This window comes from Eriocheir sinensis, chromosome 29, assembly GCF_024679095.1.
Source record: "Eriocheir sinensis breed Jianghai 21 chromosome 29, ASM2467909v1, whole genome shotgun sequence".
In the NCBI taxonomy this organism is placed as follows: domain Eukaryota; kingdom Metazoa; phylum Arthropoda; class Malacostraca; order Decapoda; family Varunidae; genus Eriocheir; species Eriocheir sinensis.
Window position 1 is genome coordinate 8,479,922 of NC_066537.1, and position 20,000 is coordinate 8,499,921.

The window sequence follows — 20,000 nt, forward strand, 5'->3', positions numbered from 1 at the left end:
CAGGAAAAAAACGGTGTTGTTGTTGCTGGTGGTGGTGGTGGTGATGGTGGTGGTGGTAGTAGTGGTGGTTGTGGTGGTGGTGGAGTCGGGAGCCATCTAACTGTATAAGGAGGAGGAGGGGAGAAGAAGAAGAAGAAGAAAAAGAAGAAGAAAAGGAAAGAAGAAGAAGAAAAGGAAGAAGAGGAGGAAGAAGAAGAAGAAGAAAAAGAGGAAGAAGATGAAGAAAAAAAAAGAGGAGGAAGAAAATAAAAAAGAAAAGGAAAGAAGAGAAAGAAAAAGAGGAAGAAGATGAAGAAAAGAAAAGAAAAGAAAAAAAAGAAGAAAATGAAAGAAGAAGAAAAAGAAGAAAAAAATGATACGAAATGCGACCCGACCTATTACTAAAACCTACCTATTCCTCAAACTACTATTAATAAATCACGAGTCAACTTTCCCTAATATCAAAACGGACTTACATGATTCAGCGTTTAGCGTGAATAATATCAGACTCCGCCTCACTAATCACAAACGCAACCTAAGATATTAAACGAGAAATGGACGGTCTTGACATATCTTCGTTTAGCTGGTAACACTGGGTCGTAATTTAAACACATCAGAACCCAAACAAATATTAATTTTCTTCTTTCTTTCCTTCTTCTTTCCTTATCTCCTTTTTCTTCTTCTTTTCTTCTTTCCTTTTCTTCTTTTTCTATTTTCTTTTTCTTCTTTCCTTCTTCGTCTTCTTCTTCATCTTCATCTTCATCATCTTCTTCTTCTTCTTCTTCTTCTTCATCTTCATCATCTTCTTCTTCTTCTTCTTCTTCCTCTCCTTCTTCTAACAAGGCTTTCGTAGGTGTTTGGGGAATTTCCAGGGGTAGTTTAATGACCCTGGTGGTAGTCTGACCCTTCCTCTGTACCTTGAACCTACAGAACCACTCATAAGAACCCGACTGATCTCCTTTACGGTCTCAAGAGTACCAACCACTCTTACAAAAGGATATCATTACAGGCGGTTTTGTATCTATAAATAACACTGCTCTTGATATTCTTGAAATCAATACTTTTTCTATATTCTTTTCTTAGAACGGAAGCATCTCAAGGGTGGTAGAACGAGACAAAGCAAAACAAAAGAGAAACGATACAGCGCCAATTCCGCGAAGAGGAAAGGGATTGGAGCGGAAAGAAAGGATCAGATTCCCTTCGAGAGAGGTCTTGATCCTCTTTCTACCACATGACGTAAAAACAATGGCGAGTCTCCGTTCGTAAAAGAGAAAGGGAGGATCGGCGGGGGTGGGGTTAGAGGGTGGGGAGGGGGTAAACATCACGAGTCTATTGACCTAAACTGCTCACACTTAATCATATGGAGAGAGAGAGAGAGAGAGAGAGAGAGAGAGAGAGAGAGAGAGAGAGATCGTATTTTCATTCGCATTTCAAGTTTTTGTCGCTTTGAACTCGCCTGTGTGTGTGTGTGTGTGTGTGTGTGTGTGTGTGTGTGTGTGTGTGTGTGTGTGTGTGTGTGTGTGTGTGTGTGTGTGTGTGTTTGCGGGTGGAATGTAAATAAAACACAGTACCCCAAAAATTCCAGGAAACGAAGAATTTTACGAACACAAAATTTTCCACATGCCAAACTTTACCATTTCAATACATGTCCTGAATATATATAAAAAACAATCCTTCTTCAACATTACTAACTTTCTAACATTACTAACATTACTAACATTACTTTCTTTTTTTTTTACAGCTAAAGAAACTGCTCAAGGGCAACAAAAACAGGTGTAAAAAAAAGCCCGCTAATCATCTTACATTTTTGCATCTTATATTTTCCACCTTTTTAACTATTTCTTGTTTTTCTCCTTTTTTTCTTTTTCTTTTCTTTTTTTTACACGTTTTCCTTTTCAATGTTCGCTTTTTTCTTTTATCATCTTATCTATATTTTTTCCTCTTTCTCTCCTGTATTTTTTTCTTTACTTTCTTCTGTCATATTTTTCCTTCCTCCCTTCCTTCCTTCCTATCATTCTCCTCTTCTTTTTCTATTTCTTGTTCTTCTTCCTACTTTTTTTTCCTTCCTCCCTTCCTGCCTTCATATTCCCCTCCTCTTCTTCTTCTATTTCTTGTTCTCCTTCCTTCTCCTTTTTCCTCTCTTCCTTCGTGCCTTATTACTCCTTACTTCCTTCTAATTCTCCTCTTTTTCTTCTATTTCTTGTTCTCCTTCCTTCTCTTTTTTCCTCTCTTCCTTCGTCCCCTATTACCCCTTCTCCGGTTTTTCTTCTTTTATCTCTTGTTCTCCTTCCTTCGTTTTTTCCTCTTTCCTTCGTACCCTTTTACCCTTTCCTGCCTTCATATTCTCCTCCTCTTCTTCTATTTCTTGTTCTCCTTCCTTCTCTTTTTTCCTCTCTTCCTTCGTCCCCTATTACCCCTTCTCCGGTCTTTCTTTTTTTACCTCTTGTTCTTCCTTCGTTTTTTCCTCTTTCCTACATGGCCTATCACCCTTTCCTGCCTTCACGTTCTCCTCTTGTATTTCTTGTTCTCTTTCCTTCTCTTTTTTCCTCTCTTCCTTCGTGCACTATTAAACATTTCCCACTACCTAATCTTCCACTCCATCAATAGATACAATTCACCACCTGTACCAACGTTTTCTTTTCCCATCCGACGTCCTTCCCGCAGCTGTGTTTCTTTCCTCGGCCATTTACATCAGAATAACATTGGGCTTCCAGTGTAACAAGATCATTTTTTCTCTCATCCTGTGGCTATTTTTTTTCCCCACTCTACCAGTAATAGCATTTTCCTAACCACATTTCATATCCTTCCCACGTCAGTCCCTTCTTTTTCCGCGGCATTTACGTAAGAATGATAAGTGTTTTCGCGTGTTACAAGATCATTTTACATTTCCGAGTGGTGGCTTTTATTTTTTAAGCCGTCGTTACTTTTAGCGGTGTTTAGAGGCCTTTTTTTCTTCTCATTTTTACTTTTTTTTTTTTTAGTCCATGAGCTGTTTCCTTTACAATAAAAAACAAAATAAAAAACGCGTCGATACCAGTAGATAGATAAGAACATAAGAACAAAAAGGAGTCTGCAAGAGGCCGGTTGGTTCTATGTAAGGCAGCTCCTGTGAACCTAACCTCACCTAACCTCACTATCCATGAATCTATCTATTTTTTTTGTGTGTCTATCGTATTGGCACTCACCACATGACTGCCAAGCCTGTTCCACTCATCCACCACTCTGTCGGGAATCCAGTTCTTGCCAATGTCCTTAATGAATCTGAATTTATCCACTTTAAATCCATTACCGAGTGTCTCTTACCATCAGGAGCTTATTAATAGCCCCCTTATTAATGCCCTTCATCCATTTATAAACCTCGATCAAGTCTCCTCGCACCCTTCGCCTTTCCAAATAATGCAAGTTTAATTGTTCAAGTCCTTCCTCATATGGCAAGTGTGGTGGTGGTGGTGATCAGGGTGGTGAAGACGATGAAAGTTGTACAGGAGGGAAAAGAGAAAGGGAGGAAGGAAGAAAGGAAGGAAGGGAAGAAGGGAGGTAGGGAAGGGAGGTAGGGAAGGAAGTGAATCATTTTTGTCATCCACCAGTAATAATATTTCTCTCACCGCACTTTATATCCTTCAACGTCAGTCTCTTTTCCCGACATGTACATAGGAGCAATGGTCTTCACGTGTAACAAGATCATTTCCCTTTTCCGTGCGGTGACAATCTTTTTCAGCCGTAACTTTAAGCCGCGTGAACACCAGTAGATAAGCACTTCACCACCCGTAACAAGATGGGAAGAGGTAGGAATGAGGGAGGGAGAGGAGGGAGGTGAGGATGGAAAGAGGGGGGTAAGGGAAGGAAAGTAAATAGAAAAAACTAGAAAATAAGGAAAGGTAAGGAAAACTGGATGTATTATGAGAGCAATGAAGGAAAAAATGAGTAAAAAGATGAAGGGAGGAGGGATGGAAATAGGGAAGGAAAGAAGGAAGAAGGGAGGAGGAAAGAAAATAAGGTGAGGAAGGAAAGCTAGATTAGGAGGAGGAGGAGGAGGAGGAGGGGGAGGAGGTGGTGGTAAGGGTGGTGAAGGCGATGAAAGTAGTACAGGAAGGAAAAGAGGAAGGGAGTAAGGAAGGAAGAAAGAAAGAAAAAAAAGAAAGTAAGAAAGGAAGAAAGAAAGAAAGGAAGGAATGAAGGAAGAAAGAAAGGAAGGAAGGAAGGAAGAAAGGGAAGAAAGAAAGGAAGGGAGGGAGGGAAGGAAAGAAGGAAAGAGGAAAGGAAAATAAGGTGAGGAAGAAAAGCTAGATTATGAGGATGAGGAGGAGGAGGAGGAGGTGGTGGTAACCACATTTGAAGGCGATGAAAGTAGTACAGGACATTGACATAGAGGAAGGAGGAAGAAGAAGAAAGAAAAAAAAAAGTAAAAAAGAAAGAAAGGAATGAAGGAAGAAAGAAAGGAAGGAAGGAAGGAAGAAAGGGAAGAAAGAAAGGACAATTTTTCTTTCGGAGGAAGGACAGAAGGAAAGGAAAGGAAAATAAGGTTTGATATCCTTCCGAAAAGCTAGATTATGAAAGAGAGGAAGTAAAGACGGAAAGATAACAATGGTATCTTCTAACCACATTTAATATCCTTCCCGAATCAGTATCTTCCCCGGACATTGACATACGAATAACAGCGTCCACGTGTAACAAGACAATTTTTCTTTTCCGAGCGGTGACATTTTTTTTCCACCAGTAACAATATCTGCTTACCACATTTGATATCCTTCCCGAATCAGTATCTTCCCCGGACATTGACATACGAATAACAGCGTCCACGTGTAACAAGATAATTTTTCTTTTCTGAGCGGTGACATTTTTTTTTCCACCAGTAACAATATCTGCTTACCACATTTGATATCCTTCCCGAATCAGTATCTTCCCCGGACATTGACATACGAATAACAGCGTTCACGTGTGACAAGATAATTTTTCTTTTCCGAGCGGTGATTTTTTTTTTTCTGCTTCTACTTCATCACATCGACACTTATAGGTAAATACTGCCCCACCAGTTATAATATTTTTCAACCCCATTTAATATCCTTACCGTATTACTTTCTCCCCCGGCATTTACATACGAATAACAGCCTTCACGTGTAACAAGACAATTTTTCTTTTCTGAGCGGTAACAATTTTTTTTTTCAGCGTCTACACCGATGGATAAATATTTCACCACCAGTAACAATATCTTCTAACCCCATTTGATATCCTTCCGGCATCAGCTTCTTCCCTGGCATTTACATACGAATAACAGCCTTCACGTGTAACAAGACAATTTTTCTTTTCTGAGCGGTAACAATTTTTTTTTTCAGTGTCTACACCGATGGATAAATATTTCACCACCAGTAACAACATTTTCTAACCACATTTAATATCCTTCCGGCATCAGTTTCTTCCCCGGCATTTACATACGAATAACAGCCTTCACGTGTAACAAGACTTTTTTTCTTTTCCGACCGGCGACTATTTTTTTTTTTCAGCGTCTACACCGATGGATAAATATTTCACCACCAGTAACAATATCTTCTAACCCCATTTGATATCCTTCCCGCATCAGTTTCTTCCCTGGGATTTACACACGAATAACAGCCTTCACGTGTAACAAGATCATTATTCTGTTTTTCTGCTGTTACTCGAAGCCGCGTCAACACAAACACACAAGCACTTCACCACTAGCAACAGTTACTAATAGCAGGCTTTTTTCCATCTGCATATACACACGAGTAATAGTTTCCACGCCTAACAAGACCATTATTCTGTTTTCTGGTGTAACTCTAAGCCGCGTCAACACAAACACACAAGCACTTCACCACTAGCAACTAATAGCAGTCTTTTTTCCCTCTGCATATACACACGAGTAATAGTTTCCACGCCTAACAAGATCATTATTCTGTTTTCTGCTGTTACTCGAAGCCGCGTCAACACAAACACACAAGCACTTCACCACTAGCAACTAATAGCAGTCTTTTTTCATCTGCATATACACACGAGTAATAGTTTCCACGTGTAACAAGACCATTATTCTGTTTTCTGCTGTTACTCGAAGCCGCGTCAACACAAACACACAAGCACTTCACCACTAGCAACTAATAGCAGTCTTTTTTCCCCCTGGCATTTACACGCGAATAATAGTTTCCACGCCTAACAAGACCATTATTCTGTTTTCTGCTGTTACTCGAAGCCGCGTCAACACAAGCACACAAACACTTCACCACTAGCAACTAATAGCAGTCTTTTTCCCCCTGGCATTTACACGCGAATAATAGTTTCCACGTGTAACAACATCATTATTTATTTCCGCGCGCTGGATCTTGTTTTTCTGCTGCCACTCCACGCCGCGTCGACACCACAGGGAGTGAAGTCAAGGTGTTGTATTTGCGTTTCCCTGACGATTTTGAGACTCAGGGAATGAAATCTCCGCCTCACAGGATTCAGCGGAGAAATTATTGAATATTCAGCAGCAAAGGGAGACACACACACACACACACACACACACACACACACACACACACACACACACACACGTGGAGGTTAAGTACACACACTAGCGATTGGAAAGATAGAAACTTGGAATATGGTATGAATTGGATACATTCTCTCTCTCTCTCTCTCTCTCTCTCTCTCTCTCTCTCTCTCATATACATTATTCAACATGTGTTAGTGGAAAGAGGGATGACGCAGGAGCAGGAGGAGGAGGAGGAGGAGGAGGAGGAGGAGGAGGAGGAGGAGGAGGAGGAGGAGGAGGTGGCAAGGGTGGTGAAGGTGATGAAAGTAGTACAGGAAGGAAAAGGGGAAGGGAGGAATGAATGAATGAAGGAAGGAAGAAAGGAAGGAAGGAAGGAAGGAAGGAAGGAAGGAAGGAACGAACGAACGAACGAACGAACGAAGGAACGAAGGAAGGGAGGATGAAGAGAAGGAGGATGGAGTAAGAGAAAGCAAAACAAAAGGAAAGAAATGAAAAAAAAAGTAGCATAGAAAAAACAAACAAAGAGGAGGAACGAAAGTAATGAGAAGAGGAAGAAGAAGAGGAGGAAGGGAGGAAGAGAAGAAAGGAAAGGGAGGGAAAGGGAGGTAAGGGAGGGAAGGGAGAGGAGGGAAAGGGTGATTTATTAAGGGCGCAAGGTGACGGCTGCAGACGAGACGGGCGAGGGTGTTGAACTGGCCACGGCGAGGAACAAGGCGAGCATGTTAGAGTGTGCTGAAGGAACAGAGAATGGCGAGGATGGCAGAAATGGGAGAGATATGGTGTGTGTGATGAAGGGAGGGACAGAGAATGGGAATGATGAAAGGAACAGGAGAGATAAGGCGTATGTGATGAAGGGAGGGACAGAGAATGGGAATGATGAAAGGAATAGGAGAGATATATTGTGTGTGATGAGGGGAGGGACAGAGAATGGGGATGATGAAAGGAATAGGAGAGATAAGGCGTATGTAATGAAGGGAGGGACAGAGAATGGGAATGATGAAAGGAATAGGAGAGATATATTGTGTGTGATGAAGGGAGGGACAGAGAATGGGGATGATGAAAGGAAGAGAAGAGATAGTGTTGTAATGAAGGGGAGAACAGAGAGCATGAGGATAATGGGAGGAATAGGAGAGATAAGGCGTGTCTGATGAAGGAAGGAAGAACAAATGGGGTTGATAAAAGGTATGGGATAGATTTAGAAGAGATGAAGGGAGGAATAGAGAATGGCGATGATGAGGGAAATAGGAGAGATATAGAAGTGATGAAGAAGGAAGGAACAGAGAATGGGAATGAAGAGAGGAATAGGAGAGATATGGAAGTGATGATAAAGGGAGGGACAGAGAATGGGAATGAAGAGAGGAATAGAAGAGATATGGTAGTGATGAAGAAGGAAGGGAAAGAGAATGGGAATGAAGAGAGGAATAGGAGAGATATGGAAGAGATGAAGAAGGAAGGGACAGAGAATGGGAATAAAGAGAGGAATAGGAGAGATATGGAAGAGATGAAGAAGGGAGGGACAGAGAATGGGAATAAAGAGAGGAATAGGAGAGATATGGTAGTGATGATGAAGGGAGGAATAGAGAATGGGAATGAAGAGATATGGTAGTGATGATGAAGGGAGGAATAGAGAATGGCGATGAAGAGAGGAATAGGAGAGATATGGTGTTAGTGATGAAGGGAAAAAAAATATGAAATTGGGTGTGATGAAGGAAAGAAAAAGAAGCATATCAAAAGTGAAAAAAAAAGTAATTAAAAAGGAAAAAGGAAAAAAAGCAAATGAAAGGAAAGAAGGAAAGGAAGAAAGTAAAAAAGGAAAGGAAAATAAGATAATAAAGAAAAGATAGATAATGAAAGATAAGAAGGAAAGAAGAAAGTAAAGAGAGAAGGAGAAAGAGGAAGGAAGGAAGAAAGGAGAGAAAAGAAAAAAAGGGAAATAAGGCAAAAAATAAAAAGGAAGGAAGGAAAGAAAAAAGTAAAGAGAAGGAAAGAGAGAGAAGGAAAGAAAGAGAGAAAGAGAGGAAGAGAGAGAGAGAGATAGACAGAGAGAGAGAGAGAGAGAGAGAGAGAGAGAGAGAGAGAGAGAGAGGGTCATTGATTGGCGGCCGACACACCTGAATAAAAAGGAAATTGATTACAGGTGAGACGACCACACACACACACACACACACACACCTTATCCTCCCTTTCTCTTCCTCTTCCTTTCTTTTCCTATTCCTTCCCCTCTTAATTTTTCCTCCTTTTCCCCTTTCATTTTCTATCTTTTTTTCCTTTCTCCTCGTCTTATTAAATTTTATTTTCTATTCCTTCCCCTCTTAATTTTTCCTCCTTTTCCCCTTTCATTTTCTACCTTTTTTTTCCCTTCTCTTCCTCTTATTTATTTTCTATTCCTTCCCCTCTTAATATTTCCTCCTTTTCCCCCTTCATTTTCTATCTTTTTTTCCTTTCTCCTCGTCTTATTTATTTTCTATTCCTTCCCCTCTTAATATTTCCTCCTTTTCCCCTTTCATTTTCTACCTTTTTTTCCTTTCTCTTCCTCTTATTTATTTTCTATTCCTTCCCCTCTTAATATTTACTCCTTTTTCCCTTTCTTTTTCTAACTTTTTTTTCCTTCCTCTTCCTCATGTTTCTTTCCTATTCCTTCCTCTCTTAATTTTTTCTCTTTTCCCCTCTTTCATTTTCAATCGCTTTCTTTTTCCTTCCTTTTCCTCTTCCTTTATTTTCTATTCCTTTCCCTCTTAATTTTTCCTCTTTCCCCCTTTCTCATTTTCAATCTCTTCCTCTTCCTTTCCTTTCTATTCCTTCCCCTCTTTATTTCTCCTCTTTTCCCTCTCTCTTTTATCTCCATTCCCGTTGATCACTCTCTCTCTCTCTCTTTCCTCCCTTTCCCTTCTCCGCCTCAAGACGTAGATGAGGAGATTGACAAGAGGAGAACAGACATAAAGAGGAGACAGAAATAAGAGATCAAAGAGGAAGAGGAATGAGATCAAGAGGAGACACATCATCATCAGCAGCAGCACAATTATACATCAAAAGGACCTTATGCCATTACGCTTCCTCCTCTTCCTCTTCCTCCTCCTCCTCCTCCTCCTCTTCTCCTTCCTCCTCCTCCTCCTCTTCCTCAATTTGCATACACTTCATCCACACACAATTGAGTCAACCTGCCCCTATTCACGTACACACGAACACACACACACACACACACACACACACACACACACACACACACACACACACACACAGACATTCACATACACACTAATCCACCACAAGGAGGATCTCTCTCTCTCTCTCTCTCTCTCTCTCTTAAAACCACACACCGCAAATTGCTCACGAAATCTCCCCATTATAGATTCACACGTACATACATACATACATACATACATACATACATACATACACAGATGAACTTAGATAGATAGATAGATAGATAGGCAGAGTGGTAGACATATAGCCAGGTTAAAAATGCATAAAGATTGAGATACATATATATGGCAAAATAAATAGATAGATAGATAGATATAGATAGATAGATAACCACGAATTATACATAGAAATAGAGCAATACTGAGATAAATACACATAGACAGAGTAGAGATAGACAGATACAGGACAAAGCAGAAGAGAAGCCAACGAAATATGAAAAAAAAATAAAGTAATTGGAAAAGAAACGACAATGAAAGATAACAGAGAAAAATGTGATAATTGAAGCGAGAGAAAAAAAAAAGGTATAGTTTCCACAGCCTAGTAAATCTAATTTCCTATTTTTCGTCACCTAAGCGAACAGAGAGGAAAAACAACAACAACAACAGGAGGAAAAAAGTATAAACATCAGAGCCAAAAATAAATTCAATCTAGCAGAGAAAGTGTTACACGAAATTGATCGAGAGAGAGAGAGAGAGAGAGAGAGAGAGAGAGAGAGAGAGAGAGAGACCTGTGAATGGACTGTTAGGAGTAAAAAATGAGAGAAAAAGAGAATTAAAAAAGGAAAGGGAAAAAGGGAACAAGGGCTGAAAAGTGGAAAGGGAGCAGTTAGAAGAAATGAAAAAGGCTGTGAAGGTAAAGAGCGAAAAAAGGGGTTAAAAAGGAAAGGGAAAATTAAAACGGAGATGAGATAAAGAAAAGGGAAATAAGAAGGAAAAATAAAAAAATAAAGGAAAATGGTAAATAAGCTAAAAAGACGAAATTAATAAAGGAGGAGAAAAGGAGGAAATAGAAGAAAAAGCCAACGATGAATGAAGAAAATAATTAGAAAAAAGAAGCCAGTGAGAGAAAAGATAATAAATGCAAAAATGAGAAAGAAAAAAAGCCAACGAGAAAAGATAATGAAGGAAAAATGAGATAATAAAGGAAAATAATAGACGAAAAGATTATAGTTTCCACTTTTATTTTCGGTTTGTGGAATTTAAAGAAAACAAAAAAATAACAAGAAAAAAGAAAACACTAAAAGATAACAACGGAGCAAAATTGAAATAATAAAACTAAAAGAAAGGAGAAAAAAAAAAGATAAAAAGTGAGCAAAAATGAGATAAAAAATAAAATAAAACAAAAGATGAGGATAAAAGATGAAATAAAAGATAAGATAAAGATGTAAAGGAGCAAAAAATGAGATAATAAAAGAAAATAATGACGAAAAAGTATGAGTCCCCGCAGCTTAAGAGTTTCATTTCCTCTTTTATTTTCGGTTCGTGGAATTGGAGAGGAACAAAAAGTAATAAGAGAAAAAACAAGAAGATAAATGAGAGTAAAAAGGAGGAAGAAAAGAGTAAAGATAAAAAAAGGAGTTAGGTGAGAGTGAAAAGGAGGAGGAAAAGAGAATGAAGACAGAAAAACGAGATAAATGAGAGTAGAAAGAGGAGGAAAAGAGTATGAAGACAGGAAAAGGAGATAAATGAGTAGAAAGAGGAGGAAAAGAGAATGAAGACAGAAAAAGGAGATAAATGAGAGTAGAAAGAGGAGGAAAAGAGTATGAAGACAGAAAAAGGAGATAAATGAGAGTAGAAAGAGGAGGAAAAGAGAATGAAGATAGAAAAAGGAGATAAATGAGAGTAGAAAGAGGAGGAAAAGAGAATGAAGATAGAAAAAGGAGATAAATAAGAGTAGAAAGAGGAGGAAAAGAGAATGAAGATAGAAAAAGAGATCGATGAGAGTAGAAAGAGGAGGAAAAGAGAATGAAGACAGAAAAAGGAGATAAATGAGAATAGAAAGAGGAGGAAAAGAGTATGAAGACAGAAAAAGGAGATAAATGAGAATAGAAAGAGTAGGAAAAGAATATGAAGACAGGAAAAGGAGATAAATAAGAGTAGAAAGAGGAGGAAAAGAGAATGAAGACAGAAAAAGAGATCGATGAGAGTAGAAAGAGGAGGAAAAGAGAATGAAGACAGAAAAACGAGATAAATGAGAATAGAAAGAGTAGGAAAAGAATATGAAGACAGGAAAAGGAGATAAATGAGAGGAGAAAGAGGAGGAAAAGAATATGAAGACAGAAAAAAGAGATAAATGAGAGTAGAAAGAGGAGGAAAAGAGAATGAAGACAGAAAAACGAGATAAATGAGAATAGAAAGAGTAGGAAAAGAATATGAAGACAGAAAAAGGAGATAAATGAGAGTAGAAAGAGGAGGAAAAGAGAATGAAGATAGAAAAAGGAGATAAATGAGAGTAGAAAGAGGAGGAAAAGAGTATGAAGATAGAAAAAGGAGATAAATGAGAATAGAAAGAGGAGGAAAAGAATATGAAGACAGGAAAAGGAGATAAATGAGAGTAGAAAGAGGAGGAAAAGAGTATGAAGACAGAAAAAGGAGATAAATAAGAGTAGAAAGAGGAGGAAAAAAATATAGTTTCCACAGAGTAACAGTTTCATATCCTCTTTTATTCTCGGTTCGTGGAATTGGAAGGGAAACAAAAATAACCGAAAACGCATCAATTACCGAAGAGAATAATACGAAGCTTTTACCGAGGATTATTTATTTTTTTTATTTTACGAGGATATTTGAATTCTTTTTTTACTAATATTAATTCATCTATATTTTTTTCTGGTCTTTATTTTAGTTTTTATTTTATTTTATTACGTTTATTATCTTCATTTTTGTGTTCCTATTTTCTTCATTTGTTATCGTTTATTCCTTTTATTTTATCTATGCCCTAATCTTTCCTTTCTACTGTTCATTCATTTATATTTATTTATGTTTTTTTATATTTATTATTATGTTATTATCTCCATTTTTGTCTGTTCCTATTTTCTTTATTTGTTATCGTTTATTCCTTTTATTTTATCTATGCCATTATCTTTCCTTTCTACTGTTCATTCATTTATATTTATTTATGATTTTTTTATTTATTATTACGTTATTATCTCCATTTTTTGTCTGTTCCAATTTCCTTTATTTGTTATCGTTTATTCCTTTTATTTTATCTATGTCTTTATCTTCCCTTTCTACTGTTCATTCATTTATATTTTTTTTCTGATTCTTTTTATTACGTTATTATCCATATTTTTTTGTGTGTTCCTATTTTCTTTATTTGTTATCGTTTATTCCTTTTATTTTATCTATGCCCTTATATTCCCTTTCTACTGTTCATTCATTTATATTTATTTATGATTTTTTTATTTATTATTACGTTATTATCTCCATTTTTTGTGTGTTCCTATTTTCTTTATTTGTTATCGTTTATTCCTTTTATTTTATCTATGCCATTATCTTCCCTTTCTACTGTTCATTCATTTATATTTACTTATGATTTTTTTTATTTATTATTACGTTATTATCTCCATTTTTTGTGTGTTCCAATTTTCTTCATTTGTTATCGTTTATTCCTTTTATTTTATCTATGCCTTTATCTTCCCTTTCTGCTGTTCATTCATTTATATTTACTTATGATTTTTTTTATTTATTATTACGTTATTATCTCCATTTTTTGTGTGTTCCTATTTTCTTTATTTGTTATCGTTTATTCCTTTTATTTTATCTATGCCATTATCTTCCCTTTCTACTGTTCATTCATTTATGTTTTTTTCTGATTCTTTTTATTACGTTATTATCCATATTTTTTTGTGTGTTCTAATTTCCTTTATTTGTCATCGTTTATTCCTTTTATTTTATCTATGCCTTTATCTTGTTTGCTTACTGTTCATTCTTCTATATTTTTTTTCTGATTTTTATCGTATTTTTATTTCATTACGTTTATTATCTCCATTTTTGTCTGTTCCTATTTCCTTTTTGTTTTTGTTTATATATTTTATTTATTTTTCCTATCTTTGTATATTCTGCCATTTATTTTTCTATCTATTTTATCTATTCTATTTTTGCTCCTTTTTTTCTCTTTTATCATATCATTTTTGTTCTTTTTTCCTCTTCTTAACTTCCCTTTTCTGATTATTTTTTCTTCCCTTTCATCTATTGTATTCTTTTATTATATTTATCTATTTATTTATCTATCTATTTCTTTATTTATTATTTATTATTTTTATGCAATTCTTTCCCGAGTTTCATTTCCCTTTTAATATTGCGTGTGTGTGTGTGTGTGTGTGTGTGTGTGTGTGTGTGTGTGTGTGTGTGTGTGTGTGTGTGTGTGTGTGTGTGTGTGTGTGTAATTCCCTCATGTGTGTGTGTGTAACATGACCTTATTATGTCCCCAATCATGGACCATATTGCGCTCTCTCTCTCTCTCTCTCTCTCTCTCTCTCTCTCTCTCTCAAATGAAAAACCATGGTGAGAAATCTTCCTTTGATTAACTTTTCTTTTTCCTTCTCCTACTTCATTTTTTTTCTTTTTTTTCCTTTCTTTAGCGTCACAAAATTCCGGACAACCTTTATTAACTTCTCCTTTGCACCTTTTCTTTATTTTCTTCTTTCTTTCTTTACTTTTTCTCTTATTTTTCTTTACTTTTTTCTCTCCTTTACTTCAACACCTTTTTTACTTCCATTTACTCTGTTTTACTTTTCTTTCTTTACTTTACTTTTTTTTCTTAGTCTTCATCCTCCTTCTCCTCCTTCTCCTCCTCCTTCTTCTCCTTTTCCTCCTCCTCTTCTTCTCGTCTTGCCGGTAGCTTGATTTTTTTTCCTTCATTTTTTCTTCCTTCCTTCCTCCTTCTCTTCCTCCTCCCCTGTTGCACTTTCCTCCTCTTCTTCTCCTTTCTCTCGATTTTCCTGTAGTCTTCTTTATCTCCCTCTCTCTCTCTCTTTTTTCCTTCATTTTTTCGTCCTTCCTCTTCCTCCTCCTCCTCCTCCTCTACTCCTTTCTCTCGATTTTCCTGTCTTTCCTTGATTTTTAGACCTCTCTCTCTCTCTCTCTCTCTCTCTCTCTCTCTCTCTCTCTCTCTCTCTCTCTCTCTCTCTCTCTCTCATGTTTACTGTTGCTATACACGCGTTTCTTTATTTTCTTCCTCTTCCTCTTGCTTCTTTTTTTTATTCTCGTTCTTGTTTCTCAGACATTCTTTTTTTATTATTTTTCTTCGTGTTCGTTCCCTCCCTCCTCCTCCTCCTCTTCCTCCTGTCTCCTTTCCTCTTCCTCTTCCTCTTGCTTCTTTTTTATCCTCGTTCTTGTTCTTCCTCTTCCTCTCTTTATTTTTTTTCTCAGCCATTCTTATTTTTATTATTTTTCTTCGTGTTCGTCCCCTTCCTCCTCCTCCTTCTTTTCCTCTTCCTCTTCCTCTTCCTCCTCCTCCTCTTGGGAATGAAGCAGAGTATACTCCACAAAATTGTGTCCCACTATGAAAGCTTACACACACACACACACACAAACACACACACACACACACTCAAATTATTGCGTCTATTTCGTGTTATTGCCATCATTACTATTATTATTATTGTTATTATTATTATTATTATTATTATTATTATTATTATTATTATTATTATTATTATTACAGAAAGAAAAAGATAGGGAAGGAAAAGTAAAAAAAAAGTAAGTTAAAGAAAAGAAGGAAAAAGAAAGAAAAGGGTGTTGAAGTAAAAAGAGAAAAAGGAAAGAAAATAAGAGAAAAAATTAAGAAATGAAAAAGAAAAAGTAAATTAAAGTAAAGGAGAAAGAAAAGAAAAGAAAAAGAAAGAAAAAAAGTAAAGTAAACCAAAAAAATAAAAGAGAAAAAGGAAATAAATAAGTAAAAGGAAAAGAAAAAAAATGTCTTCTCGTTTATCTCCTCCTTCTACACCTCCCTAAAACGAAGAGACAGACAAACACACAGACACACAGACAGAACAGACAGACAGACAGACACAGACATTATTACTAGCATCATTTCAATTATTACTCATTTTTCCCTTTTATCCCATTCTCTTTTATCTCCTCCGTCTTCTACAACACCATACAACCAAGAAAGACAGACAGACAGACAAACCTAACACGCACCAATTTCCTACAAAAACCAAAACCTACAAGTCTCCCCTTCTCCCTCTGATCCCTGATACACACACACAATACCTTCCCATTTTCTTTTTAATCAAGGGGAGAGCGAGGAGGAGGAGGATAAGGAGGTGGATTAGGAGAAGGTACAGCAGAGGGGGGGGGAAGATGAGGCGGAAAGGAAAGGACAATAAGAGTTAACAGTGTAGGGTGTGGGTTGGTTAAAAGGAGTTCTGATGTATGGGATTGGTTTGTAGGGATACCGGATTCGGTTGCGTATATTGTGTTGCGAGGTTGTGAGTGTGTTTGTTTTGATCTGTGTTCCTAGTGTTATTTCCACCGACCACGCACTCTTGTTCTCTCGTTAATAGTGTATGGGGTGTGGGTTGGTTAAAAGAGTTCTGATGTATGGGATTGGTTTGTTGGGGTATTTGATTTGGGTGCCTCTAATGTGTTGCGAGGTTGTGAGTGTGTTTGTTTTGATTTATGTTCCTAGTGTTATTTCCACCGACCACGCACTCTTGTTCTCTCGTTAATAGTGTATGGGGTGTGGGTTGGTTAAAAGAGTTCTGATGTATGGGATTGGTTTGTTGGGGTATCTGACTTGGGTGCCTCTAATGTGTTGCGAGGTTGTGAGTGTGTTTGTTTTGATTTATGTTCCTAGTGTTATTTCCAACGATCACGCACTCATTCTTTCGCCCATTCTTATTCTTTCCTTTTCTTTGTCTTCTATCCCCTGTCAACTCAACTCTTACCCTCTTCCATTTCGTTGTCTTCTACCCCCGGCAATTCATTCATCCTTTCCTTAGCTTTGTCTTTTCTTTCTTAAAACTCACTCTCCTCCTCCTCCTCCATTTCCTTGTGCCCTTCCTCCGACAGCTCAGCATCCTCCTCCTCTCTCCTTTCTTCGTGTTCTTCCCCGACAACTCACTCTTATCTCTCCCTTTTTCTTTGTCTTCCTCCCCTTAAAACTCACTCTCCTCCTCCTCCTCCATTTCCTTGTGCCCTTCCTCCGACATCTCAGCATCCTCCTTCTCTCTCCTTTCCTTCGTGTTCTTTCCCCGACAACTCACTCTTATCTCTCCCTTTTCTTTGTCTTCTTACACTTAAAACGCACTCTCCTCCTCCTCCTCCATTTCTTTGTGCCCTTCCTCCGACAACTCAGCATCCTCCTCTCCCTTCTCTTCGTGTTCTTTCCCCGACAACTCACTCTTATCTCTCCCTTTTTTCTTTGTCTTCCTCCCCTTAAAACTCACTCTCCTCCTCCTCATCCTCCTCCTCCATTTCCTTGTGCCCTTCCTCCGACATCTCAGCATCCTCCTTCTCTCTCCTTTCCTTCGTGTTCTTCCCCGACAACTCACTCTTATTCTCTCTCCCCTTCCTTTATGCTCTCCCCCGACAACTAACATCCTCTCGCCTTCTTCTTTATGTTCCTTCCCCGGACAATTCACTCTCCCCCTCTTGCACCTTAACCTCCTCTCCTCCCTCGCTACACGACATCTGACTCTCATCCTCTCCCACTTTTTACCTCTCAGCGCTGTGGGGACCATCACGTGGGAAACAAAACCAAGTACTACACGGTTGCACGCACCACGCCGCCCGCTACCAAGATCGTCAAGGCCCTCATCTCTCTTATGCTCGAGTACCGATGGAATCAATTCGTCCTTCTCACCGAGCAGGCCACCACCTTTGAGCAAATAAGTGATGCTGTACAGGTAAGATGCTGAGCTCGATGGGAGATGAAAGACGTGTTGGACAGGTGTGTGTGGGTGGGAGGATGATGTTTGGGATGCTGCTCAGGTAACGGTAATGCTCAGGTAGGTAGGGGATGAAAGGTGTGGGGGTAGGACAGGTTGGAAGGTGTGGATGTGGGTGGAATAAGTGAAGGTGTGATGGAATCGGGAAATGGGCATAAAATTGGTGGTTAGCGTTAGGAGAAGAAGAAAAGAGAAGGAAAAAAGACTTCGAAATGGAAAAATAGATTAACTGGAGGGAAATGTGACGTGAAGGAAAAGAGGAAAGGGTTATTAAGTGGAAGGGGAATAGGGAAAAAGAGGAAAGAAATGGAGATAGAGAGAAGTGATAGAAGCATTGAGGAGAGTGAGAAAAAAAAGGCGTGGAAAAGGGAAAAAGAAAAATTGGAGATAAATGTGAGAAGGAAAAAAGAAAAGGGTTATTAAGTGGAAAGGGAAAAGAATGGTATGGGAAAGATAAAAAAGGAAAGAAATGGAGATAGAGAGAAGAGATAGAAGCATTGGGGAGAGTGAGAAAAGAAAGGCGTGGAAAAGGGAAAAGGAAAAATTGGAGATAAAGAGAGAAAAGGGTTATTAAGTGGAAAGGGAATAGAATGGTATGGGAAAGATAAAAGAGGAAAGAAATGGAGATAGAGAGAAGAGATAGAAGCATTGGGTAGAGTGAGGAAAGAAAGGCATGGAAAAGGGAAAAGGAAAAATTGGAGATAAAGAGAGAAAAGGGTTATTAAGTGGAAAGGGAATAGAATGGTATGGGAAAGATAAAAGAGGAAAGAAATGGAGATAGAGAGAAGAGATAGAAGCATTGGGTAGAGTGAGGAAAGAAAGGCATGGAAAAGGGAAAAGGAAAAATTGGAGATAAAGAGAGAAAAGGGTTATTAAGTGGAAAGGGAATAGAATGGTATGGGAAAGATATAAGAGGAAAGAAATGGAGATAGAGAGAAGGGATAGAAGCATTGGGTAGAGTGAGGAACGAAAGGCATGGGATAGGAAAAAAGAAAAAATGAGATAGATATGAGATGAAAGAAATGAGAAAAGAGGGTTATTAGATGGAGTGGGAAAAGAAAAGCATGTGATAGAGAAAAAAGGAGAACTGGAGGAAAAGAAAAGACAAAAAGGAATATTGGAGGTATAAATGAGAGAAGAGAAAGAGAAGAGTATGATTAAGTGGAAAAGGAAAAAGAAAGGCGTGGAAAAGAAAAAATAGAGAAAACTGGAGGTAAATGAGAGAATTAGGAAATGAATGAGAGCCTGGAAAGGAGGAGAAGGATATTGAGAAAAAAATACGGATCAAAGAGCTAAAAAAAGGATAAAGGTGAAGAAAAGGAGGGGAAAAGGGCTGGGACAGGTTAAGCTAATGACATAAAAAATAAAAACTTGATGTGGTCTAAAGGTAAGAACGAAAATGACAAAAAAAAGGCTAGAAATTAAAAAAAAAAAGGAAGAGGGCGAAAAAGGTAGAGGAAAAAAGATCTACTCTAATGACCTAAAAAAAAAAAAGATATGGTCTAAACTAAAAAGTAAGAAGGAAAATGACAAAAAATGCAAGAAATAAGAAAAGGAAGAGGGCGAGAAAAGTAGGGGAAAAAATACAGACAGGTTAAGCTAATGACCTAAAAAATAAAAACTTGATATGGTCTGAAGGTAAGAAGGAAAATGACAAAAAATGCTTGAAATGAGAAAAGGAAGAGGGCGAGAAAAGTAGGGGAAAAAATACAGACAGGTTAAGCTAATGACCTAAAAAATAAAAACTTGATATGGTCTGAAGGTAAGAAGGAAAATGACAAAAAATGCTAGAAATAAAAAATAAGGAAGAGGGCGAGAAAAGTAGGGGAAAAAATACAGACAGATTAAGCTAATGACCTAAAAAATAAAAACTTGATATGGTCTAAGCTAATGACCTAAAAAAATCCCCTATGAACTAACGATAAAGTTAAACTCCCCTCCCCTTAAAAAGAGCCAATTTAGTTTAGGGATGAAAAGGAACCACAAGAGTTTTTTTTTCCTCGGTTCAGGTCGCCTCGCTCACAGACTTTGTTCTAATCTGAAGAAGAGACTCAAAATTAGCTGACCTTCCATCTTTCGCTCTTCTCCTTTCTCGCTTCATATTTCTTGAGACTTAAAAGATATCTGGAGGCTGTGAACTTTTATCTTTTTTTAATTGTTTTTCGTTTTCCTTTTTATTTTCTTTACTTATCTTTCCTTCCTTTCCTTTCTCTTTTCTTCCTCACATCTGTAACAAACCAAATCCTCACCTCTTCTTAAACCTATCTTCATCTCCCTCCTCCTCCTCCTCCTCCTCCTCCTCTTCTTTCTTCTCGTTTTCTTTCCATTTCCTTCACTTATCTTTCCTTTTCTTTCTTCCTCTTCTTCCTTATATCTGTAACTAACCTAATCTCACCTCTATCTAAACCTTCTTCTTCCTCTTCCTCCTCCTCCTCC

General features: G+C 37.8%; 1 protein-coding gene across 3 annotated transcripts in view; it reads left to right on the forward strand.

The window, feature by feature from the left end:
* The window catches only part of LOC127004979 (guanylate cyclase 32E-like), a 142,458-nt gene that overhangs the window by 61,668 nt on the left and 60,790 nt on the right, over window positions 1–20,000 (forward strand). For all 3 annotated transcript variants that reach the window (XM_050873351.1, XM_050873352.1, XM_050873353.1), the window contains one exon: window positions 17,343–17,522. In XM_050873351.1, the coding sequence (XP_050729308.1) occupies window positions 17,343–17,522 (180 nt within the window). The remainder of the gene's footprint in view (window positions 1–17,342; window positions 17,523–20,000) is intronic.